This window comes from Sabethes cyaneus, chromosome 1 (assembly GCF_943734655.1).
Source record: "Sabethes cyaneus chromosome 1, idSabCyanKW18_F2, whole genome shotgun sequence".
Lineage (NCBI taxonomy): Eukaryota > Metazoa > Arthropoda > Insecta > Diptera > Culicidae > Sabethes > Sabethes cyaneus.
Genome location: NC_071353.1, coordinates 154,878,031 through 154,902,358, shown reverse-complemented (window position 1 = coordinate 154,902,358; position 24,328 = coordinate 154,878,031). Strand labels below are relative to the sequence as shown.

General features: G+C 39.1%; 1 protein-coding gene across 4 annotated transcripts in view; it reads right to left on the bottom strand.

Moving 5' to 3' along the window:
- Window positions 1–24,328, bottom strand: part of LOC128732471 (neurobeachin) — a 306,950-nt gene that overhangs the window by 95,194 nt on the left and 187,428 nt on the right. For all 4 annotated transcript variants that reach the window (XM_053825722.1, XM_053825724.1, XM_053825723.1 and 1 more), the window contains exons 4-11: window positions 17,601–17,722; window positions 17,291–17,537; window positions 17,086–17,232; window positions 16,642–16,998; window positions 16,166–16,306; window positions 15,964–16,100; window positions 15,839–15,908; window positions 15,609–15,752 (exon numbers count right to left, since the gene is read on the bottom strand). In XM_053825722.1, the coding sequence (XP_053681697.1) occupies window positions 15,609–15,752; window positions 15,839–15,908; window positions 15,964–16,100; window positions 16,166–16,306; window positions 16,642–16,998; window positions 17,086–17,232; window positions 17,291–17,537; window positions 17,601–17,722 (1,365 nt within the window). The remainder of the gene's footprint in view (window positions 1–15,608; window positions 15,753–15,838; window positions 15,909–15,963; window positions 16,101–16,165; window positions 16,307–16,641; window positions 16,999–17,085; window positions 17,233–17,290; window positions 17,538–17,600; window positions 17,723–24,328) is intronic.

Genomic DNA, 24,328 nt, shown 5'->3' with positions numbered 1-24,328 from the left:
CATACCTTCCTGACTTTTGTATTGCTTTTTGATATTTGACATTTTGATTTTCTTAATTTTTACCCGTCAGTTGCTGGAGTTTTCAAACTTTCACATTATCGAATTTCACGTAATTCGACTGCACTTTTGTCATTTTACCTGTTGAATTTTGCGAATTTTTTACATTTTTTTTTGGTTATACTGGATTTCCAATTTCCTTTATTTGTTATAATATAAAATTTAAATTTTTCAATTTTTGACTTTCTGCACTTTTGAGTTGCACCTTTCTTAGCCTTTGATTTTTCAATTTTTCTACATTTGCCCTTTTCCATGTTTCGAAACTTCAAACAATTTAAGAGTTTGAATTTTTGGTTTTCTACTATTCGATTTTGTAACTTGCTGTAAACGCTTAACAAGTTGTCGTTGTGACTCCTACCTTTTGTCCAATGCTGGCAGGTGCATGGGTCGAACCAATCTACTGCATCTACTGTAGAACCACCGACCGAGAAGTTTAATCTAACTTTGTGTTTACTGGCGGGACGACGACATTATGCAGGCCCTTGCGACTTACAGAGTACTGCGTGTGACACTGTTCGTCAGCCAGCGTGTTAGCCGCGATTCTCAGCGCGGGTTTTCGGAAGAAGGCTCCGTTCCTGGAACCTGCCAGAACCTGGTCTGGTCTCGTTAGCTTCAGCTTCAATTAAATAGTAAAAAAAATCATTTTCTTAATTTTTCAAACTTTTATTTATTTACAAAATTACATTCTAAGTCAATAACAATTAGATTACAATTTCAATGCCAACGAAACGGCATCTCCTGATTAAGGACGCCGTGCGGATACTCGGCACTCCGGTTGTAGATCTACTCTTCGTTTGCCAACGAGTGGGACAAATCGTCATCATGGTACAGGTGCTGCACCTCACAGTGGGGTAGTCGGGCTTTCAGTGCTTTGATGGCCCCGCTATCGACCCAACAGCAATCGTAGAAGACTGCGCTTGTCAGCTGAGGCAGCTGCGTTCCGATGTCCTGCAGCGTGGTGCCGTTGATGCTCTCGTTAGAATCGATGAGCAGCTTCTGGAGTGCGGAAAGTGAGCAGTATTGGAAGAGCTGCTCAGACGCCTTGATACCCCGCAGGCGAAGTTCTGTCAGTCTCGGTAGTACGTTAAGATGACGAAGGCCGGCGTCCGAGATTCTTTCGCAGAAGGCCAACTCCAAGCGTTCCAGCTCCGGTAGATTATCACAGATTTGCTGCAGCTGCTCGTTCTGGAATAACGGATCCTGTATTTCCAACGAGCGCAGATCCGATTCCTTGAGGAATTCGCCGAAATCTTCACCGGTCGATTCTAAATGAAGCTGTTGAAGTTTTGGTAAAGACAGCGACTTCCAGCTGCCTAGTACGATACCTTGCAAACGTAGTGTTTTTAATCGTTGCAGATTGCTCAGTTGTGTCAGTGAAAGTTTTTCTAGACTTCCTAAGCCTCGAAGCCTTAGGCTCTCTAGGGACGACAGTTGACTGATGGCGCTGATTACGGCGTCCGATATAGTGCCTTCCACGTTCAACGATCGAAGTCGAGGTTCAAATTGTTTGGAACGGAGTGTTGGACAAATTTCTCCAAACGTTTTCAGTGATAGCTCAAGCAGTTGCGGAAACCGCTCGAGCTCGAACGTACACAATGAAAATGTACGCGCAGTATAAGATAATTTTTTCAGCTGATTGCTGAAGTACTCGATGGTGCCCAGACTTTGACCGGTATTTTCAAATTCATCTCGAGTCTGTATCCTTAGCACCTCCAAGTTCGGTGCCAAAGTGCGCACGTCTTGAAAGAAATGGCAGTTGGCATCAATATTAAGCTCAACTTCCCGAAGTTTTGGCAAACTAAAAAGGTTTACGTCAATTTCGTCATATTCTAGACAATTGAGTAAATGTAGTTTCTCCAAGTGTTGTGTGATGCCCAGAACGTGTAGCAAATCGCTACGATAGAGTCCCTGGCAGGAGATGAATCGCAAACGCTTGATAGAAGCCTTACACACCGTTGCGATGAACATAAGGAAGTCTCTAGCCAGTGATATCTCGAAGTTGACGTGGAAGAACTCGACGTTGACGTAGTTACGATCACTGGCGCTCATGATGTCGAACAGATCGTTGAACATTTTCTCGTCTTCCGTTGGTCCGATTCGGAGGTTAACGTTCCGGAGTGCTTTACTGGTCGTAAGTAGCATATGATTCCATGCTTTGCAAGCTAATGAAGCCCTTTTTCGGTCCGAGACATTCTGTAAGTTGTCCAAAATGGCCCAGGTGAGCTCGAGTGGCAGTGCGGAGAGATCCATTGTTTACTAGCTGTTGTGATGTGGTTGAACGGTCGAATGACTTTGAAACTTTTGATGAAAATATTTGCCACTGGCTGAGTTTTATAGTGAATCGCGGTACCCCAAACATTCCGACAGGTAACGTTAGGTAATGTTTGTAAAGGTGCCTTTTGAGACAAAATCAAATAGGTAACCAATATACTAAACTGTTCTCTATCTGCAGGCAAATCTTGCTACCTACACACTTAAACAGTTCAGTAAATTTTACCGAATTCTAAACAGCTGAACGTTTGGTAAATTAGTAGTGCGTACTTCATTATGACCAACTAAAAATTGACTTTTTCTAGAACTATACAATAGCTTGATCAGAATAGCTAATGTTTATATTTAACGATACATAAATCGTTTAAAGCATTAAAAATGCTACAATTTGTCCAAATATACCGAGTTCATATGTTTGACAATAAAAAAGATACCGCGTGTTATATAGTATGAGAGCGGGTGCGTACTTTATATTGTCCAGTACTGTACCTGAACGAAAAAGTTATATTTCACGTCAGATAAGAGCATATATGTACCAAAGTGGAAGCAATATACGTGCGAAAATTTTGACGATTATTTTTAATTCTATCTTGCATTTTATGCAGTGGTTTTTATAACACGCACTTTAATACTCCTGAATATATGATTGAGATATACCTGAATATTGCAATCATCTATACTGCTTTATAATTCACAGTCATGAGTTGTATATGAGGACAGGCACGACTGCAAAACAACTTATTGTTCACTTTTTTTCATTTTTGTTTTTTGACGTTCCAATTTGCTTACGCTCGGATCTTTCGACTTTTGATTTTTGAACTTCTAACTTTTGGTTTGAAAATTGTCTTTTTAATTTGTTTTTTCTCTCATTTGTGACTCGTTTTACTTTGTTTAATGATTGCTTTTTAAGTTTTTGGCCTATTAAATCTTCAAATTTTCAACTTTATTATTTGTAGCTTTTTGTCTGTCAAATTTATATAGCGATTTATTAGACTTTTGGATGTTTTGATTTATCGATTTGCTAATTTACGGAATTTTCAACTTTTAGTCGTTTTGATGTTCAATTGTTTTTAATCTATTCTGTTTTTGTTTTTAATTTATCGATTTTTGCTTACTAATTTAGATTAGAATTTTAACTTATTTCACATTTTCAATATTAGAACTCAACGATTATACGACTTTGTGATTCTCTTTGACTTTTCGTAATATTGAATTTTTTACCAATAAGTCTCAACAAGTCAATCGACCGTGTATTATTATTATTTTTACTATTTTTGTATCACTGCTCTTTATTTCTACCGCCGAGAAGATCGACTCTTAACTACTCGGTTAGTGCGATAGAAACAAGTAGTTTGTTGCCGACAGTCGCTCTGGCAAGTCTCATGATTGAACCACCACCAAGTGTGTTTTTTCTTTTCATTTGTTCGTATATGACTCTATACGCGGTTATGACGTAAACTGTTTTGGAATGGGAGGAAGTATCTGATGCCCCCCGCCTTTTTATTTTTGGGTTTTCAGTCGTAGGTAGGTTCGTCCCTAAACTATAATATTACGTTTCATTTCAAACAAATCTAAGTTCTACATTGATTATTGAATAAATTTGCATCTTTTAGGAATCGGATCATTGTAGATTCAACCGACCACAGATTTCTTAAAGCTGCTTGGGATGTTATGGAATTCACGCGGTCCATGGAATTCTGAACATTCACAGTGGATGATATGTTCCATCGTTCGCGTTTTGCTGCAGATGACACATTGTTTTCGAAAATCTCCGCCTCCACCTAGTTCACGTCATGTGTCACGCGGGTATAGCCTGTCCTCACTCTGGAGAGAACCACTCGTTCTCTGAAATCCACTCAGCCGTTGGTTTGTGTGTTTTATCTTCCGCAAGTTCAGGTTACAGTTCTGATTGCAAAATGTCATCCCACCGACATCGCGTCTCATCGTGGATGACTTTCCGGAAGTCAATGGCTGGTGACTCTCGGGTATACAAGATTCCTAGCTAGTACCAAGTCGTACATCAGTGTACGAGAATTATCGTAAATATCTCTCAACAAATTCGGAATCGTAACGAAAGCCTAATAAAGTCCGGCCAAGTTGATTTTCAATTGTATATAATGATGATAACTGACACACATACGATTTTCAGCACAGAATTGTATAGCAGTACGAAGGGAGTCACGCTTAATCGGATATTATCGTATATAACTACGAATATAGATGAAATACGTACTATTATTCCTAATCACGTACATCGCCTCTAATATAGCACGCATATGCCAATTTTGCGCAGCAAATCCGATTTATTGGCATGTATATCTGTACGTAAAGCTGATTTTTAACGGCCTCTTCATTTCTGAGGATGCCACCAACACAAATACGCTGCCAGGCCTAGCAAGTTTGAGTGTGACCTGCATCCATGGATGATGTGCAGTTGGGGACTTCAGCTCCAGTATCACACACACTTAATGAGTCGGTGAATATGGCGATTGGTCCTCCCGCTGGCTTCAGCGGAGAAAACCGACGTGCGATCTGGTAGTTAAAAACATTGGTTAGCTCCGCTGCTTGTCTGATGACTGCTAGCTGTTGGTTCTTCCGGAATATAAAGGTAAGAGATTTGTCTGTACGAGGACTCAGCTAGCCCCGACTCGTATATCAATGTACGAAAATTATCGTTAATTATCGAAACGAAAATTATCGTTAATACTAACAAATTTGGAATCGTAACTGAAACTTAAACTTAAACATTTCTTTCAGTGTTTCAAACATGGCGCCGCAGATTTTTTCATCAATAGATTACGAAATCGATTGTGACAATTATATATTTTTCGATTTCTAGCCGCCATTACTGATTCCAGATGGCGTCTAATGATCCGAAATTTTGCCAAAATGCTCCTCAGGTCAAGTGCTTTGTTTGAATCATTGCATAATTTAATTAGGTTCGGGGGCATTTTTTATATGGAAAACCGGCTAGACCCTTTCTGCATAACTTGGCAAAAATTTGGCATGTGGGTGTTTTTGGTGACAAGAATATATTCTATGGTAAATTGGGACCCCTCCCCTCTTTAGAAGGGGAATTATGACTCCTCTCCCGTTTAAGAGGGGGGGCTTTCATACAAATGAAATACAATTTTCCTCATAACTCGAGAACTAATCAAGCAAATGGAACCAAATTTAGCATGTGAAGGTTTTTGAGGGAAAGAATATTTTCTATAATGAATTAGGACCCCTCCCCACTTTAAGAGGGGGGCTCATGTACCAAAAAAATACAAATTTTCTCATAACTCGATAACTAATCAAACAAATGGAACCAAATTTGGCATGTGGGTGTTTTTGTAGGCAAGAATATTTTCTATGGTGAATTAGGACCCCTCTCCACTTTAGGAGGGGGGCTCCTATACAAATGAAAAACAAATTTCCTCAGAACTCGAGAACTAATCAAGCAAATGGAACCAAAATGTAAGTGGTTTTGGAGGCAAGATTTTTTTCTATGGTGAAGTGAGACCCCTCTCCTCTTTAGAACGCGAGTTATGGCCCATCTCCCCTTTAAGAGGGTGGGCTTCTATACAAATGAAATTCAAATTTCCTCTTATCTCGAAAACTAATCAATCAAATGGAACCAAATTTGGCATGTGGGAGTTTTAGATGGCAGAAATTTTTTCTATGGTGAATTACGATCCCTTCCCCTTTTAAGAGGGGGCTCCCATACAAATGAAATTCAAATTTCCTTATAACTTGAGAACTAATCAAGCAAATGGAACCAAATTTGGCATGTGGGAGATTTTGGAGTCTTGAATTTATTTTATGATAGTTAGAGACCTCTCACCCCTGTGGTATGGGGATATGGACTCTCATAAAAATAAAACAGAAATTTTTGCGAAACTCAAAAACTAATCCAACTCGAGAAATTCGAGACTCTTCCATAAAACATTAATCAATAACAAGACCACAAAAACTATCTATAGTAACACTAGATCATTCAGGACGAGACGGTCGCGAGTGTTGCCGGTGACCCGCCGTCGGAAGCGCCGCCCACTGGGGGGCTTGCAAAACTCGAGATTGTGACAAAGATCATCCGAGATTCATGATTTATGTACAACACAGGTTAATTTGGGGCAATACGAAGTTTGTCGGTTCAGCTAGTATACTCATAAAAATGCAAACTGGGAGGGTCGAGCCAACAGTCTCGGTCTCCGGTCCAGTGTAGACGCGGTACTGGAGGGAGTCCTTGACCGGTGATCTTTATCAAATATTCCGCCCCCTCGGCGAGGAGGTGAACCCCTTGATCGTAGGATGTCGATTTTTCAGCGTAACCCGTTGCCTTTTTTCCAATCGTAAGAGTGGACCAGAAGATCAAAAGGAATTGAGCTCAGTTTTGCGTGTACCTGCGTACTGCAGTGGACAAATTTTGAAAAAGCTCAATAACTTTGGACACAATTTTTTTTGCTTTCAAATGTTCTACAACGTTATTCAGTATCCTAGCGACAAACAGTCTTCAGTGAAAATGTGTATTTTAGCATACTGAATAACTTTGTAGAACACTCAAAAACAGTAAAAAAATCGTATGCAAAGTTATTGGGCATAATTGATTTTTAAGCGCTCCTTTTTAACACAGCATTATATTTTGCAACCGGTAAGAGATCGATAGTTAATGCATTCAACAAAGTTGCTTATTTTAGTATGTTCTGCAACTTTTTGTTTAAAAAACAAAAAATTGGATCACCCTAATAGGTGAATTCACGGTCACCCTAATAGTGCAGAAATATGCGCTATATTTTATTATTAAACTTCTCTGAAGACATCACCATTGAAAAATTGCTAATGTCCGCTTTTTTCAAAATTTGACCACTGTAGACTGGTTGGAAGGTCTCGCGTGCCCTATTTACAAAAAGGGCCATCGACTCAAATGCAGCAATTATCGAGGCATTACTCTTCTTGATTTTGCAAACAAAATTTTCTCCCACATCCTGTTTCTCAGACGGAGACTGTTGCAGGAAGCCTTTGCACTATGGGCCAGAAATCAAAATTTCGAGACAAAAATATTTGCGGTATAACGGCATGTCTCATCCTAGCTCAATGTGGTCTTCGGCAACTTTTTGAATGAAAATATGATGTATCTTTTGAAGGGGTCGGCCAGTATTTAAGTGTTACCTTAACAACAATTTAAGTAATAGCTTTTTGAGTAATTTTTTTTTCATCTATTTGGTTTCAAAATATTAAAGATAAACCCATTTCAAGTATTTTTTATGAATATATCAAACTTCTACCTTTTATCCATTTTCAGCAGATTCCGAAGCCCACATTGAGCTAAGACACGCCGTTAAACCGCAAATATTTTTGTCCCGAAATTCTGATTTCTGGCCCATAGTGCTTTGTTGGCGAATACCAGTGCGGTTTTCGAGAGGGACGCTCTACAACCGGTTAAACATTCATCTTGCGATTGCGACAGATCCTCGATAAATTCCGGTAACTCAACTTGCAGACTCACCTTTTGTTGATGGACTTCAAGGCGGCGTACGATTCAGTTTAATGAAAAGAGCTGTGGAAGATTATGCTTAAACCTAGTGTTCCAGGTTAAAGAGTAGATGGCAGAAGGTTAAAAATTATTCTACGTGACGTATTGTATCTTGGTGCCATGGTATCGGCCAGTGTTTCCGAGGCACTGCAGGTTATCTCCAACCCGTAAAGCAATTTGGAATCAAAGTCTCACCTTTCGATTGCCTTTGACTCGTCGCCCTAATATTGCCCTACAGGATGTTTAAGCTTGTTTGACAGCTTCTTCTTGCTATCGCAAAATGTGGCTTGACAGACAATTTGCTTTCGATGGATCCAATTAGTTTTTTTCCGGGGCTTGGATTTGCTGCGAAGAGCTCGGGTAGTCTTTTTTTAGATTGCGGATCTGGCGTTACCTACGATGACTTGGAAATACCATTCAGTAAGCCAATTGAATGGTGTGTAGGCGCGGTTATATGTCTTTTCTACATCGATAGATACCAGTTCGGTGTGATGGTTGGATTCCTTGGCCTTTTTGAGAATCTTTCCCAGTAGTCCATCATCTCCAGCTGACTTCTCCTTGGCCTTTGGAAGCGCAAAGTCAAGCTCAGCTATTGAGAACGGTGCGTTTGAGGACCATTTGATGGAGTTTAGATTTCCTGTGGCACTTGGATAGAGATGTTTTGCTTACGAATGAAGACTCGATAGTATAATTGTCGGGAGTGGAGCTGTCAGTGAAGTAATTCGCATAAATTAATGTCCGCGACTGTTGCAGGATCTCTGTTAATGATTCGGTCCATTTTAATTAAGGCTTTTGTTCTTTCCTTGGCGATCTCTTTAATATCTTTAGACCACTAATGTAGAGCTCCTCTGCCTGGTCTTTCGCTTGTCTTTGGGATGCCGGCGTTGGCCGGTTCGATAACCAGTCCGATGTAGTCTGCAATACTACTTGGTTGGAAGTCCCGAAGTTTCGTCATAATGGTGCTGTTGTACAGCGTGAGGGTTTCCGTGAGGGTCGCTCCACGTCAGATCAGATATTTACGCTGCGTTAGTTACTAGATAAGTTCCAGGAGTACAGCATGCAGACACATCATCTATTTGTGGTCTTTAAGGCGGCGTATGATTAGGTCACACGAAATGAGCTGTGGCAGATAATGCTAGAACATGGTTTTCCGATGAAACTAGTTACGCTTATTCGTGCGACGCTGGACGGATCCAAATCATGCGTTAGAATAGCGGGTGAGACTTCAGCCGCTTTCGTGACGTTGGATGGACTGAAGCAAGGGGATGCACTCTCTAACCTGCTATTCAACATCGCCTTGGAAGGTGCAGTGCGAAGAACAAACGTGGAAAGAAATGGAAGAAAGCCTCACAGGCTTCTTGGCTTTCCGGATGACTTGTCGATATCATCGGAATCAACCGTAGAGCAGTTCAAACGGGAAGACTTACCATTAGCACCGTCAAACGAGGTACATGGTCGCTGGCAGAGAACGTAATTAAGTGAGTAAAAAATTCGGGTACCAACCGAAAGAGCGTGGGTCAGTGCTAGGCCTACCTGCCATTGCACAAACCAATATATTTTTGGTCTATATCGAAATTTTCCAGTTCTTCCAAATAATCATTCTGCGCATCATACCTTCCTGACTTTTGTATTACTTTTTGATATTTGACAATTTGATTTTCTTAATTTTTACCCATCAGTTGCTGGAGTTTTCAAACTTTCACATTATCGAATTTCACGTAATTCGACTGCACTTTTGTCATTTTGACTGTTGAATTTTGCGAATTTTTGACATTTTTTTTGGTTATACTGGATTTCCAATTTCCTTTATTTGTTACTAGCTGACCCGACAAACTTCGTATTGCCACAAATTAACCTGTGTTGTACATAAATCATGAATCTCGGATGATCTTTGTCACAATCTCGAGTTTTGCAAGCCCCCCAGTGGGCGGCGCTTCCGACGGTGGGTCACCGGCAACACTCGCGACCGTCTCGTCCTGAATGATCTAGTGTTACTATAGATAGTTTTTGTGGTCTTGTATTGACTAATGTTTTATGGAAGAGTCTCGAATTTCTCGAGTTCGATTAGTTTTTGAGTTTTGTAAAAATTTCTGTTTTATTTGTATGAGAGTCCATATCCCCCTACCACAGGGGTGAGAGGTCTCTAACTATCGTAAAATAAATTCAAGACTCCAAAATCTCCCACATGCCAAATTTGGTTCCATTTGCTTGATTAGTTCTCAAGTTATAAGGAAATTTGAATTTCATTTGTATGGGAGCTCCCCTCTTAAAAGGGGAAGGGGTCGTAATTCACCATAGAAAAAATTTCTGCCATCTAAAACTCCCACATGCCAAATTTGGTTCCATTTGATTGATTAGTTCTCGAGATAAGAGGAAATTTGCATTTCATTTGTATGGAAGCCCACCCTCTTAAAGAGGAGATGGGCCATAACTCGCTTTCTAAAGAGAGGGGTCTCAATTTACCATAGAAAAAAATCTTGCGTCCAAAACCACTTACATGTCAAATTTGGTTCCATTTGCTTGATTAGTTCTCGAGTTATGAGGAAATTTGTATTTCGTTTGTATAGGAGCCCCCCCCTCTTAAAGTGGGGAGGGGTCCTTATTTACCATAGAAAATATTCTTGCCCTCGAAAACTTTCACATGCCAAATTTGGTTCCATTTGCTTGATTAATTCTCGAGTTATGAGGAAATTTGCATTTCATTTGTATAGGAGCCCCCCTTCCTAAAGTGGGGAGGGGTCCCAATTCATCATAGAAAAAAATTTTGTCTCCAAAAACACCCACATGCCAAATTTGGTTTCATTTGCTTAATTACTTCTCGAGTTATGAGGAAAATTGTGTTTCTTTGGTACAGGAGCCCCCCCCCTCTTAAAGTGGGGTGGGGTCCTTATTTACCATAGAAAATATTCTTGCCCTCGAAAACTTTCACATGCCAAATTTTGTTCCATTTGCTTGATTAGTTCTTCAGTTATAAGGAAATTTGTATTTCATGTGTATAGGATCCCCCCTCCTAAAACGGGGAGGGGTCCCAATTCATCATAGAAAAAAATTTTGTCTCCAAAAACACCCACATGCCAAATTTGGTTCCATTTGCATAATTACTTCTCGAGTTATGAGGAAAATTGTGTTTCTTTGGTACAGGAGCCCCCCCCCCCTCTTAAAGTGGGGAGGGGTCCTAATTTACTATAGAAAATATTCTTGCCCTCGAAAACCTTCACATGCCAAATTTGGTTCCATTTGCTTGATTAGTTCTCGAGTTATGAGGAAATTTGTATGGAAGCCCCCCCTTTTAAAGAGGAGAGAAGTTATAATTCCCCTTATAAAGAGGGGAGGGGTCTCAATTTACCATAGAATAAATTCTTGTCACCGAAAACACCCACATGCCAAATTTTGTTCTATTTGCTTGATTAGTTGTCGAGTTATGCAGAAATTTGTGTTTCATTTGTATGGGAGCCCCCCCTCTTAGTGGGGGGAGGGGTTTCTAACCATCACTAAAACCTTTCCTGGCCCCAAAAAACCTCTACATGCATATTTTCATGCCAATTGGTTCAGTAGTTTTCGATTCTATAAGGAACATACGGACAGACAGACAGACAGACAGACAGACAGACAGACAGACAGACAGACAGACAGACAGACAGACAGAAATCCTTCTTTATAGGTATAGATAATATAAAATTTAAATTTTTCAATTTTTGACTTCTGCACTTCTGAGTTGCACTTTTCTTAGCCTTTGATTTTTCAATTTTTCTACATTTGCCCTTTTCCATGTTTAAATTTTTCAAATTTTTGGTTTCGAAACTTCAAACAATTTAAGAGTTTGAATTTTTGGTTTTCTACTATTCGATTTTGTAACTTGCTGTAAACGCTTAACAAGTTGTCGTTGTGACTCCTACCTTTTGTCCAATGCTGGCAGGTGCATGGGTCGAACCAATCTACTGCATCTACTGTAGAACCACCGACCGAGAAGTTTAATCTAACTTTGTGTTTACTGGCGGGACGACGACACTATGCAGGCCCTTACGACTTACAGAGTACTGCGTGTGACACGGTTCGTCAGCCAGCGTGTTAGCCGCGATTCTCAGCGCGGGTTTTCGGGAGAAGGCTCCGTTCCTGGAACCTGCCAGAACCTGCTGGTCTGGTCTCGTTAGCTTCAGCTTCAATTAAGTAGTAAAAATAATATCATTTTCTTAATTTTTCAAACTTTTATTTATTTACAAAATCAGTCTAAGTCAATAACAATTAAATTACAATTTCAATGCCAACGAAACGGTATCTCCTGATTAAGAACGCCATGCGGATACTCGGCACTCCGGTTGTAGATCTACTCTTCGTTTGCCAACGAGTGGGACAAATCGTCATCATGGTACAGGTGCTGCACCTCACAGTGGGGTAGCCGGGCTTTCAGTGCTTCGATGGCCCCGCTATCGACCCAACAGCAATCGTAGAAGACTGCGCTTGTCAGCTGAGGCAGCTGCGTTCCGATGTCCCGCAGCGTAGTGCCGTTGATGCTCTCGTTAGAATCGATGAGCAGCTTCTGGAGTGCGGAAAGTGAGCAGTATTGGAAGAGCTGCTCAGACGCCTTGATACCCCGCAGGCTTAGTTCTGTCAGTTTCTGTAGTACGTTAAGATGGCGAAGGCCGGCGTCCGAGATTCGTTCGCAGAAGGCCAACTCCAAGCGTTTCAGTTCCGGTAGATTATGGCAAATTTGCTGCAGCTGCTCGTTCTGGAATGATGGATCGTGTATTTCCAACGAGCGCAGATCCGATTCCTTGATGAATTCGTCGAAATCTTCACCGGTCGATTCTAAATGAAGCTGTTGAAGTTTTGGTAAAGACAGCGACTTCCAGCTGCCTAGTACCATACCTTCTAATCGTAGTGTTTTCAATCGTTGCAGATTGCTCAGTTGTGTCAGTGTAAGTCTTTCTAGACTTCCGTTGCCTCGAAGCCTTAGACTCTCCAGGGACGACAGTTGACTGATGGCACTGATAACAGCGTCCGATATAGTGCCTTCCACGTTCAACGATCGAAGTCGAGGTTCAAATTGTTTGAAACGGAGTGTTGGACAAATTTCTCCAAACGTTTTTAGTGATAGCTCAAGCAGTTGTGGAAACCGCTCGAGCTCGAACGTACACAATGAAAATGTACGCGCAGTATAAGATAGTTTTTTCAGCTGATTGCTGAAGTACTCGATGGTGCCCAGACTTTGACCGGTGTTTTCAAATTCATCTCGAGTCTGTATGCTTAGCACCTCCAAGTTCGGTGCCAAAGTGCGCACGTCTTGAAAGAATTTGCAGTTGGCATCAATATTGAGCTCAACTTCCCGAAGTTTTGGCAAACTAAAAAGGTTTACGTCAATTTCGTCATATTCTAGACAATTGAGTAAATGTAGTTTCTCCAAGTGTTGTGTGATGCCCAGAACGTGTAGCAAATCGCTACGATACAGTCCCTGGCAGGAGATGAATCTTAAACGCTTGATAGAAGCCTTACACACCGTCGCGATGAACACGAGGAAGTCTCTAGCCAGTGATATCTCGAAGTTGACGTGGAAGAACTCGACGTTGACGTAGTTACGATCACTGGCGCTCATGATGTCGAACAGATCGTTGAAAATTTTCTCGTCTTCCGTTGGTCCGATTCGAAGGTTTACGTTCCGAAGCGCTTTACTGGTCGTGAGTAGCATATGATTCCATGCTTTGCAAGCTAAAGAAGCCCTTTTTCGGTCCGAGACGTTCTGCAATTGGTCCAAAATGGCCCAGGTGAGCTCGAGTGGCAGTCTGGAGAGATCCATTGTTTACTAGCTGTTGTGATGTGGTTGATCGGTCGAATGACTTTGAAACTTTTGATGAAAATATTTGCCACTGGCTGAGTTTTATAGTGAATCGCGGTAATTCAAACATTCCGTTAGGTAACGCTAGGTAATGTTTGTAAAGGTAAACTATACGGGGCCTTTTGAGACAAAATCAAATAGGTAACCAATATACTAAACTGTTCTCTTTCTGCAGGCGTATCTTGCCACTACCAAAACTGTCTACCTACATGGTAAGCGTTTTATCCTACTGCTGACATATCTGAAGGAAAAAGTTATATATCACGTCAGATAAGAGCATATATGTACCAAAGTGGAAGCAATATACGTGCGAAAATTTTGACGATCATTTTTAATTCTATCTTGCATTTTATGCAGTGGTTTTTATAACACGCACCTTAACACTCCTGAATATATGATTGAGATATAACTAAATATTGCAATCATCTATACTGCTTTATAATTCAGAGTCATGAGTTGTATATGAGGACAGGCACGACTGCAAAACAACTTATTGTTCACTTTTGTTTTTTGACGTTCCAATTTGCTTACGCTCGGATCTTTCGACTTTTGATTTTTGAACTTCTAACTTTTGGTTTGAAAATTGTCTTTTTTTCTCTCATTTGTGACTCGTTTTACTTTGTTTAATGATTGCTTTTTAAGTTTTTGGCCTATTAAATCTTCAAATTGTCAACTTATTGGTAGCTTTTCGTCTTTGTCAAATTTATATAGCGATTTATTAGGCTTTTGGATGTTTTGATTTATAGACTTGCTGATTTACGGAATTTTCAACTTGTTGTCTTTTTGATGTTCAATTGTTTTTAATCTATTCTGTTTTTGTTTTTAATTTTTCGATTTTTGCTTACTAATTTAGATTAGAATTTTAGCTTATTTCACATTTTCAATTTCAGATCTCAACGATTATACGACTTTGTGATTTTTCGCTTTTCAACCTTTCGAATTTCTTAACTCTTGGACATTTACGTATTTATTAGTTGGTTTTTTGACTTTCCGTAATTTTGGATTTTTTACCAATAACCACCAACAAATACTTTTATGACAACTTTTACAGTCGACAGAGTGACTGGTTAAAAAACGTAATGAATTAAAGGTGATTACAGTAGCTAACGCTTATTAAGTTTGTATAACATAACGTTAAGTTTCTATCACGTGATTTTTTAAAGCTAAACTTCAGACGTTAGTTTAGTTTTAGGCGGCGAGCATATGGACAGCGAGTTTCCCAAAAAATAAGACTGAAAACACCCACCCTAAATTGCAGTTCAAAGTTTCTGTTAGAACCAATCATCTTTTGAAATAATATCAAAAATACTCTGCACAGTAAAAGTTTTTCTCGGCCGCAGGCCGTCTAGAGATAATCTAATTGCTTTTCCTATTCTATCGACGAGTTCACGAATTCAAAAGCAAATGTGAAATACTATTTACAGTGTGTCACTATGCATGTGTGCAAGTGTTTCGCGTATGTCGTCGATACTAAGAACTAGCTGCTGTCGGTTGGTGAACCATCTAACGACAGAAACACAACGAGAGGGAGAGACAGAGACAGTGAGAGAGAGAGCGAATAGAAGACTAGCTGTATTGTGTTCAATTGGGTGCAAGTGGTTTACAGTGGCCAACTCGACCAACTTGTTAAGCTAGTTTAGCGCATGTGTGGTTGCTATTTGGTGACGACGCTCGAGTAGATTCCACTCGCTTTCGAAAAAAAACTAAACCGAGAGCAGCACAAGTAACAATGTGAGTTTTATTGCACTCTTGTTGAGGTTTTGATGACCAATTTTGGTCATAAAAACCATTATAAGCGTGTAATAAAACTGAAATTTTTACTCATGCAGTCAGTCGGTGGTGGGGAAAGATTTTTTCTCTACGATATTTTTCCTAGCTCTTCCTTAGACTGAGTGAGGGCTGAAGTTGCTGTGAAACTGAATCTACGATACGTACCTGTTTCAGCAGCAAGTCCGAGTTGGCCGACAGACAGGTCACCAGATACTTGGTGAGGCTCAGAAACGAGCCGAGCACTTCCGAGGTTAGATGATCGCGCGAGGAGCGCTGCAACATGAACGAGATCACCAGGAAGCCACGATTCTGAGAAAGTGTGTGAGAGAGAGAAAAATGAGAGGGGAATTAAAATAGTTTAGTTTTGACAGTTTCGGGATTAAAGCTGAACTTACTTGAATCATGTGCTGTTGGACAGTTTGTGAACTTTCCACCAGTTCACAGATGAATCCGAGTAGTTTGGCGCTGGAAGAAAAATAGAACTTTGTGAAAAAATCAGGAGATCGTAGATCGTACATACCATAGAGTAGGATCTTTCTTGACGTCGGTACCCTCGTACGGCATATCCAGCTGGGAGAACAGCGGAAATAGTACCTGAATGCCGCCGATCGAGTTGAGCGTGCAGTGAATCGAGTGAGTGACCACCGCTTTGACGTCCTAAAAGGCGATGGTAAAATAATTTTCAAATTCTAGAGTTTCGGAAGATGGTCGAAAGTACAAACCTGAAGCATGAGCGAATGTGGCGTATGCACAAAGAAGGATGGATTGCCCTTCGGGGCTGATTGTAGACACAGTTGGCCATCGGTTGCAACCGGATTGTACATGAACACGATTGCACCGGAAAGTTTACCGTCGTACAAGACCTGAAGACGTGGATGAAAGTTAATTTTACGCTATAAATAAACGCTATACTTAAATTTAAATTCTAATCATACTAAAATACAGGATCGTTGAAACATAATAAATCAACATGCTACTAAGGAAATCCATGCATGACAATGAACAATTTTCTGGCATAGCCCCCGGCGTACCCGGTCAGCCGGGACACAAACCTCTCCAAATCACCAATCTGGGACGCAACGCTTCCGCGGTTTTTCTTGACGGAAGAAACGCATTAACAAGCCACAGAACCGAACCAAACTTAAACGCTAAACCGAAACCCGTAAAACTAAAGGAAAACACAAAAAAGCATGCTTACAGATGCAAAATCAAACGGTTCGCCTAAGGCATCTAGCGCTGCGGCGTCGCCGCCGGTGGCAGCCGCGGCCACGCTGCCGGCAACACTGGCCGCGACGACGCTGCTAACGCTGGACGTCAGCGAGGAGGAACTAGCGGAACTAGAACTAGCGGCGGAGGCGGCGGTGGCGGCGGCAGCAGCAGCATTGGCGGCCAGATTCCGATGGATGTTGGATTCGATCGGAGCCGGCGGTGTCGGCGAGAGGGACGATGCCGCGGCGCCCATCGCCGACGAGGACATCAACGAAGAGTCGTGACTCACCCGCTTGTGGTTGTCCGGCAGATTTAGGTAGCACTCGTTGTCGAACCGAAACTGGGACTGTAGAGTGCGCGATGATTGCGGCGAGAAAAAGGTGGTGATTCAATTAAAGATGGAAACCCTTCGTAAAAGATGATGGACACTTACCTTGTAGCCGGGCCCTAGCCGATGCATCGCGCAGATCTGCTGCGTCGTTAGCGCTTCGCTGAACAGATAGATGGCGGCCATTTGGCCGCAGAATACACGTTCCTCGTCCAGCTCCGGTGTGGCACCAATGTAGCACTTGTCGAAAGGCTAATTGTAAACTCAAGTTAGTTGCAGAAAGACCGATACAAAGGTATTAGTCACTTACATCATTCGTCGACACGAACCAGGCCATCTCGGTGCTGGAGGCGAGCTGACCGTTGACCAGGCACTTGATCTCACTCTTGGTCCACCGGTTGTAGATGTACACGATCGCGATCATGTACCATTTGCGCGGCTGGAACTCGTACTTGACGCAGTGCTGGAAACCCTTGCCCTTCACCTTCATCGAGGTTAGCACCAGACAGTTGCCGACGAAGTGAGCCGTATAGCCGACACCTTTGGACGTTTTGAAGCTGCCGGAGAGGAAACTTGGTGACAATTTTGATCTTGAAAGTTCAGTTCAGAGACAAACTCACCAATAAAGGTATGGCTTTTCCCGCTCGATATTAACCGAATTGATCGGATCCAGCCGGAACCAGGTGGTGAATGTGAAGCCATTTTCATAGGGCCACTTTGCCAGTGGCGGAAGCACGATTGCCTTTTGGAAAAGAAGTTCAAAGATTAGCCAAAACAACACACTATAATCGTCATCGATATTAAGCTTTTAGAATTACTCTTTTGGCCTTGCCGTCAAATTGCTTATTAAAATGCTTTTAACTTATACTTCCGACGTTTCGACTTATATAAAAACTTTTTCAAGGTTACTATAAACCGTTGCCAAGTACAATAAGTTTACGATAAAATTTAAACTTCTCTATTATTCATAAAAAAACTTGATTTTTGGTTGGAAGAAACATGCAGCTCTTACAGACAAATATTGGCACCCGTTTGACTCAAGAATCATATTTAAAACAGCTGTATTTATTTTAATGAGAATCATGTTCGTATCTCGAAAACTACGGACTGCAAGAAATGGGATCAAAATAAAAAACAACAATGACAAATCCGAAAAAAAACCATAATGAAGAATCAAAAACAATGCAATAATGGAACAAAAAAGATAAAAAGTCATAAAAAATCACAAAAAGAACCCTAAAAAGGCTCAAAAATAATATAAAAACTGATTACTTATCTGATACAAAAATGATACACATAATGATAGAAAAATGCCTCGAACATAACAAAAATAAGAATGGACAAAATACAAAAAAAATTAAGAGAGAGAGAAATGACACAAAAAGATAGAACAATAGTCAAAAATAATAACAATATTATTCAAATAGGATCCAAAAATGACACGAAAATCATAAAACATATTACATGACATTAATGGCATAGGCAAATGGCAAAAAAGATGCAACAAATACAAATATCGTAAAAATGTTACCATAATACTAAAAAGTACGAATCTGCCACAAATATGATATAAAACGATGCAAAAGATATATAAAAGACACAAAAATAATAGATTGGACCAAATTTACACAAAAAAAGAGATACCAAAATGGTATAAAATTACGATAAAAAATAATATAAAACTTTTACATTTATACACAATACTGTGGGCTGCTGTGTAAAGAGTTTAAATAAAAAAAATTGATATAAAAATGATATAACACAAATGGATATACAAAATAGCACAAAACTAGGACAAAAGTAAGCCTAAAATAATACAAAATATACCAATATGAAACAAACAGAATATCAACACATAATAGCGCAAAATAACATAAAAACTACACAAAAATTATATTGGTTATAAATACTTTTATACAATTACATAAAAAATTGATATTAAAATGATACAAAAGATACAGAGATATATAAATTAAACTAAAAGTTGCAAATATGTATGATAGAAAATAATAAAAAATCTATGGAAAATCATACAAAATGAATACAAAAATGGCAAAAAAGTACAAAGATACGACAAAAAATGATACAAAACAGCATAAAACTACTCAAAAAATGATGCCAAAAAATGGTACCAAAATGGTACAAATATAGGACAGCAGTAATACAGAGATGATACAAAAATGAAACAAAAAATTTAAAAAAAATATTAATAAAAGACTCAAATCCACTCAAATCTCGTTTTGCGTCCACTATTGGGGAACGTAAAAACCTTTGTTATAGTATAACAAAGGTAAAAAGAGGGTGTTAATTCAAATTTTGGACGTAAAACTAGAGGAACCTAATTCAAATTTTGGATGTAAACAGAGAGTACGTTAATTCACAAGACACAAAAATATTAAAAAAAAAATTGATATAGAAATGATCTACATATAAATTAGATAAAAAAATTACACAAAAATAGCACTAAATTGGTACAAAAATAAGACAAACATTCATACAAAACTGACAAAAAAACACACCCACAAAAATGATTCAAATCTTGATGCAATGTTCACACAAAAAATATGCAGAAATAATACAACAAACACAAAAATGATATAAAAAGTTACTAATATGTTACAAAAATGATACAAAAAGATGCAAAAACAACACAAAAGATACAAAAACGAAAAAAAAACTACACAAAAGCAATAAAAACTTGATACAAAAATGATACAATATAAATCGAAAAATACGAAAAATGGATAAAAACTATTACAGAATTGTTCAAAAAACATAGAATGATACGAAACATGATAAAAAATCATTACATAAATTGGATCAAAAATAACGAAATGGCCCTGACCGGCTGACAATAACTAAAAAATGATACATTTGATCAAAAATTGATGCAAAAATGATTATAAGCATAATACAAACTGGGAACAAAGGCAATAGAAAAGATATAAAACAGAAACAAAAATGGTAATCGAATAATGGAAAAATGACGCAAAAATCATTTAATACAAAATTGACACAAATACTATGTACACTAAAATGGGGACAAAAATAGCACCAAAATAACACCAAAATAATACAAAAAATGGAACATGAATAATAACAAAAATGGTACAAATAGCATACGAAAGATAAACAAAAATGATATAAAAACTACACAAAGATTGTACAAAATACAGCTTTATGAAGGAACTAGCTGGCCCGACAAACTGCGTATTGCCTCAAATTAACCTGTGTTGTACATAAATCATGAATCTCGGACGATCTCTTTGTCACAATTTCGAGTTTTGCAGGTTTCTGAGGAGTTCAACCTTAGATGATTCATTTTGGCAGTGACGTAACTATGAAAGCATGGGACGCAGTGGTAAGAGTACCCAACAGAAGAGGAGGAACGGGTTGTTTTATATACAAATTTGCCATTTTTCCTTACAGTAAAGTAGAAAACAACTCCCCCATTGCTTAGCCAGAAAGCGGTTAGCAATATTCGCCGTGATTGTATAACATTTCGCCGAATACCATTTCGCGAAAAACCTTAAGCGAAATGTGCCATTTTACGGAAAACTTTTTCGTGGAAAGTGCCATTTCGCAGCCATTTTTTATAACATATTTGTAATAGCCTTATTGACTAATGTTTTATGAAAGAGTCTGAAATTTCTCGAGTTCGATTAGTTCTTGAGTTACGCAAAAATTTATGTTTTATTTGTATGAGAGTCCCACTACCCACCCCACCCTTATCCCACTACCACAGGGGTGAGGGGTCTCAAACCATCATAAAATAAACTCATGCCTCCAAAATCCCCCACATACCACATTTGATTTGTATGGACCCCCCCCCCCCTCTTAAAGGAGAGAGGGATCATAATTCATCATAGAAAAAATTCCTGTCTCCTAAAACCCGCACATGGCAAATTTGGTTCCATTTCCTTGATTAGTTCTCGAGTTATGCAGAAATTTGTGTTTCATTTGTATGAGAATCCCCCTTCTTAGTGGGGGGAGGGGTCTTTAACCATCATAAGAACCTTATCTGGCCCCAAAATCCTCTACATGCAAATTTTCACGCCGATTGACTCAGTACTTTTCGATTCTATAAGGAACATCCCGATAGACAGACAGACAGACAGACAGACAGACAGACAGAGAGACAGACAGACAGACAGACAGACAGACAGACAGACAGACAGACAGACAGACAGACAATCCGCGCAATCCGGAGATATGGACTATTACATCTCTTCATGTCGAGAAAAGTAAGGTAAAACGCCCTTCTTTTGGTAAAAACTGCTGAAAACAAATGCGTGCCGTAAACAAGCATCACACCATCGGAATCCTTATAAAAATATCTTTCTTTTGACATCAAAAGATTGATTCAAGCCCAGCGGCATTTTAAGATATAGAGATTAAGGACTTTTCATCTAAAAAATCCCCACTGTGCAGTGGCTGGACGACAAGAGGAGATTTCTGCAAGGGGAAATAAGGTGCTCAATAACAAGGAGGTTTCAGATTCAAAAACGTAAAAAAGGTTTTGTCTCGCTTTATAGGGATTACCGAAAAGAAGACAGATTTCCAAGTGGCTGGGGAACAAAGAGCTGACAAAGGGAGTAGACACATTCAAAGGAAGAGAAAGGGTTTTGTTTCTTGTACTATAAGTATTTTCGTTATAGTAAATGATGTACAAGAACAAGTGGTTGAGAGACAAAGGGACCTCGTTCGGGCAATCGGCTAGTTACAAATAAAAATGAGCAAAACATGATATAAGAGAAACAAAAATGGTACTAAGAGATAAAAATGATACAAAATTGACACAAAAATGAAAAAAAAAAAAAAATTTTTAATAAAAACATTTTTAATAAATCTATACAAATAGACAAAAATTTTACAAGTGATACAAAAATGACAAAGAAATAATAAAAAAAATGACAAAAAATAATGAGAAAGGAATGCGAAATGATACAAAATTAAACAGAGAAATAGCACAGAATATCACAAAAATTACACAAAAACTATACAAATAGCAAACATGATTAGGAAATAAAACAAAAATGACAACGAAACGATCACAAAACGACATAAAAATGATTGACTGAAGTTTTTGGGTTCGAAAACAGATACTGAGGAAAGCCTGCAAGTCGTAGGCGAAATACGTATCTGTCGTGAATAAAATACGCATAGTAGAATTAAATTGGATAAGTTTCCTTCTTTTTTAATCTATACCTATAAAGAAGGATTTCTGTCTGTCTGTCTGTCCGTATGTTCCTTATAGAATCGAAAACTACTGAACCAATCGGCATGAAAATATGCATGTAGAGTTTTTTTGGGGCCAGGAAAGGTTTTGGTGATAGTTAGAAACCCCTCCCCCCACTAAGAGGGGGGGCTCCCATACAAATGAAACACAAATTTCTGCATAACTCGACAACTAATCAAGCAAATAGAACAAAATTTGGCATGTGGGTGTTTTCGGTGACAAGAATGTATTCTATGGTAAATTGAGACCCCTCCCCTCTTTAGAAGGGGAATTATAACTCCTCTCCTCTTTAAGAGGGGGGGGCTTCCATACAAATTTCCTCATAACTCGAGAACTAATCAAGCAAATGGAACCAAATTTGGCATGTGAAGGTTTTCGAGGGCAAGAATATTTTCTATAGTAAATTAGGACCCCTCCCCACTTTAGGAGGGGGGGGGGGCTCCTGTACCAAAGAAACACAATTTTCCTTTTAACTCGAGAAGTAATTAAGCAAATAGAACCAAATTTGGCATGTGGGTGTTTTTGGAGACAAAAATTTTTTCTATGAAGAATTGGGACCCCTCCCCGTTTTAGGAGGGGGGATCCTATACACATGAAATACAAATTTCCTCATAACTGAAGAACTAATCAAGCAAATGAAACAAAATTTGGCATGTGAAAGTTTTCGAGGGCAAGAATATTTTCTATGGTGAATAAGGACCCCTCCCCACTTTAAGAGGGGGGGCTCCTATACAAACGAAATACAAATTTCCTCATAACTCGATAACTAATCAAGCAAATGGAACCAAATTGGACACGTGGGTGTTTTTGGAGACAATTTTTTTTTCTATGATGAACTGGGACCCCTCCTCACTTTAGGAGGGGGGGCTCCTATACAAATGACATACAAATTTTCTCATAACTCTAGAACTAATCAAGCAAATGGAACCAAATTTATCATGTGGGTGTTTTTGTAGGCAAGAATATTTTCTATGGTATATTTTCTATGGATTTCCCCACTTTAAGAGGGGGGGGGGGGCTCCTATACAAACGAAAAACAGATTTCCTCATAACTCGAGAACTAATCAAGCAAATGGAACCAAATTTGACATGTAAGTGGTTTTGGACGCAAGATTTTTTTCTATGGTGAATTGAGACCCCTCTCTTCTTTAGAAAGCGAGTTATGGCCCATCTCCCCTTTAAGAGGGTGGGCTTCCATACAAATGAAATGCAAATTTCCTCTTATCTCGAGAACTAATCAATCAAATGGAACCAAATTTGGCATGTGGGAGTTTTAGATGGCAGAAATTTTTTCTATGGTGAATTACGACCCCTTCCCCTTTTAAGAGGGGAGCTCCCATACAAATGAAATTCAAATTTCCTTACAACTTGAGAACTAATCAAGCAAATGGAACCAAATTTGGCATGTGGGAGATTTTGGAGTCTTGAATTTATTTTACGATAGTTAGAGAGCTCTCACCCCTGCGGTAGGGGGATATGGACTCTCATACAAATAAAACAGAAATTTTTGCGAAACTCAACAACTAATCAAACTCGAGAAATTCAAAACTCTTCCATAAAACATTAGTCAATACAAGACCACAAAAACTATCTATAGTAACACTAGATCATTCAGGACGAGACGGTCGCGAGTGTTGCCGGTGACCCGTGGTTGCAAAACTCGAGATTGTGACAAAGATCATCCGAGATTCATGATTTATGTACAACACAGGTTAATTTGTGGCAATACGAAGTTTGTCGGGTCAGCTAGTTTTAGATAAAAATGATGCAATAGTTACACATAATCAACACGGAATACATAGACCTTGAAGAGACATATAAAGGTAAAGGATACAAAAGTGATTCGCTAATGATTTTTTTGTATGCCAGAAGAACATTGGGTTAAAAGGCCACTGCGACAGTCTTAATGATCGTCTTTTGTGGCAGTTCGCCAATGATGTGAAAACTATTCCAAAATATATAAAAATTGCTATAAAACTAACAAGAATCATTAAAGTACCAAAAATAGCACTATACAAAAATAATACCAGATGAAACTGATAATGAAAAAAAAAATTACACAGAATTTATATAAAAAGACAAAACACAAAAAAAATTAAACAAAAAAGA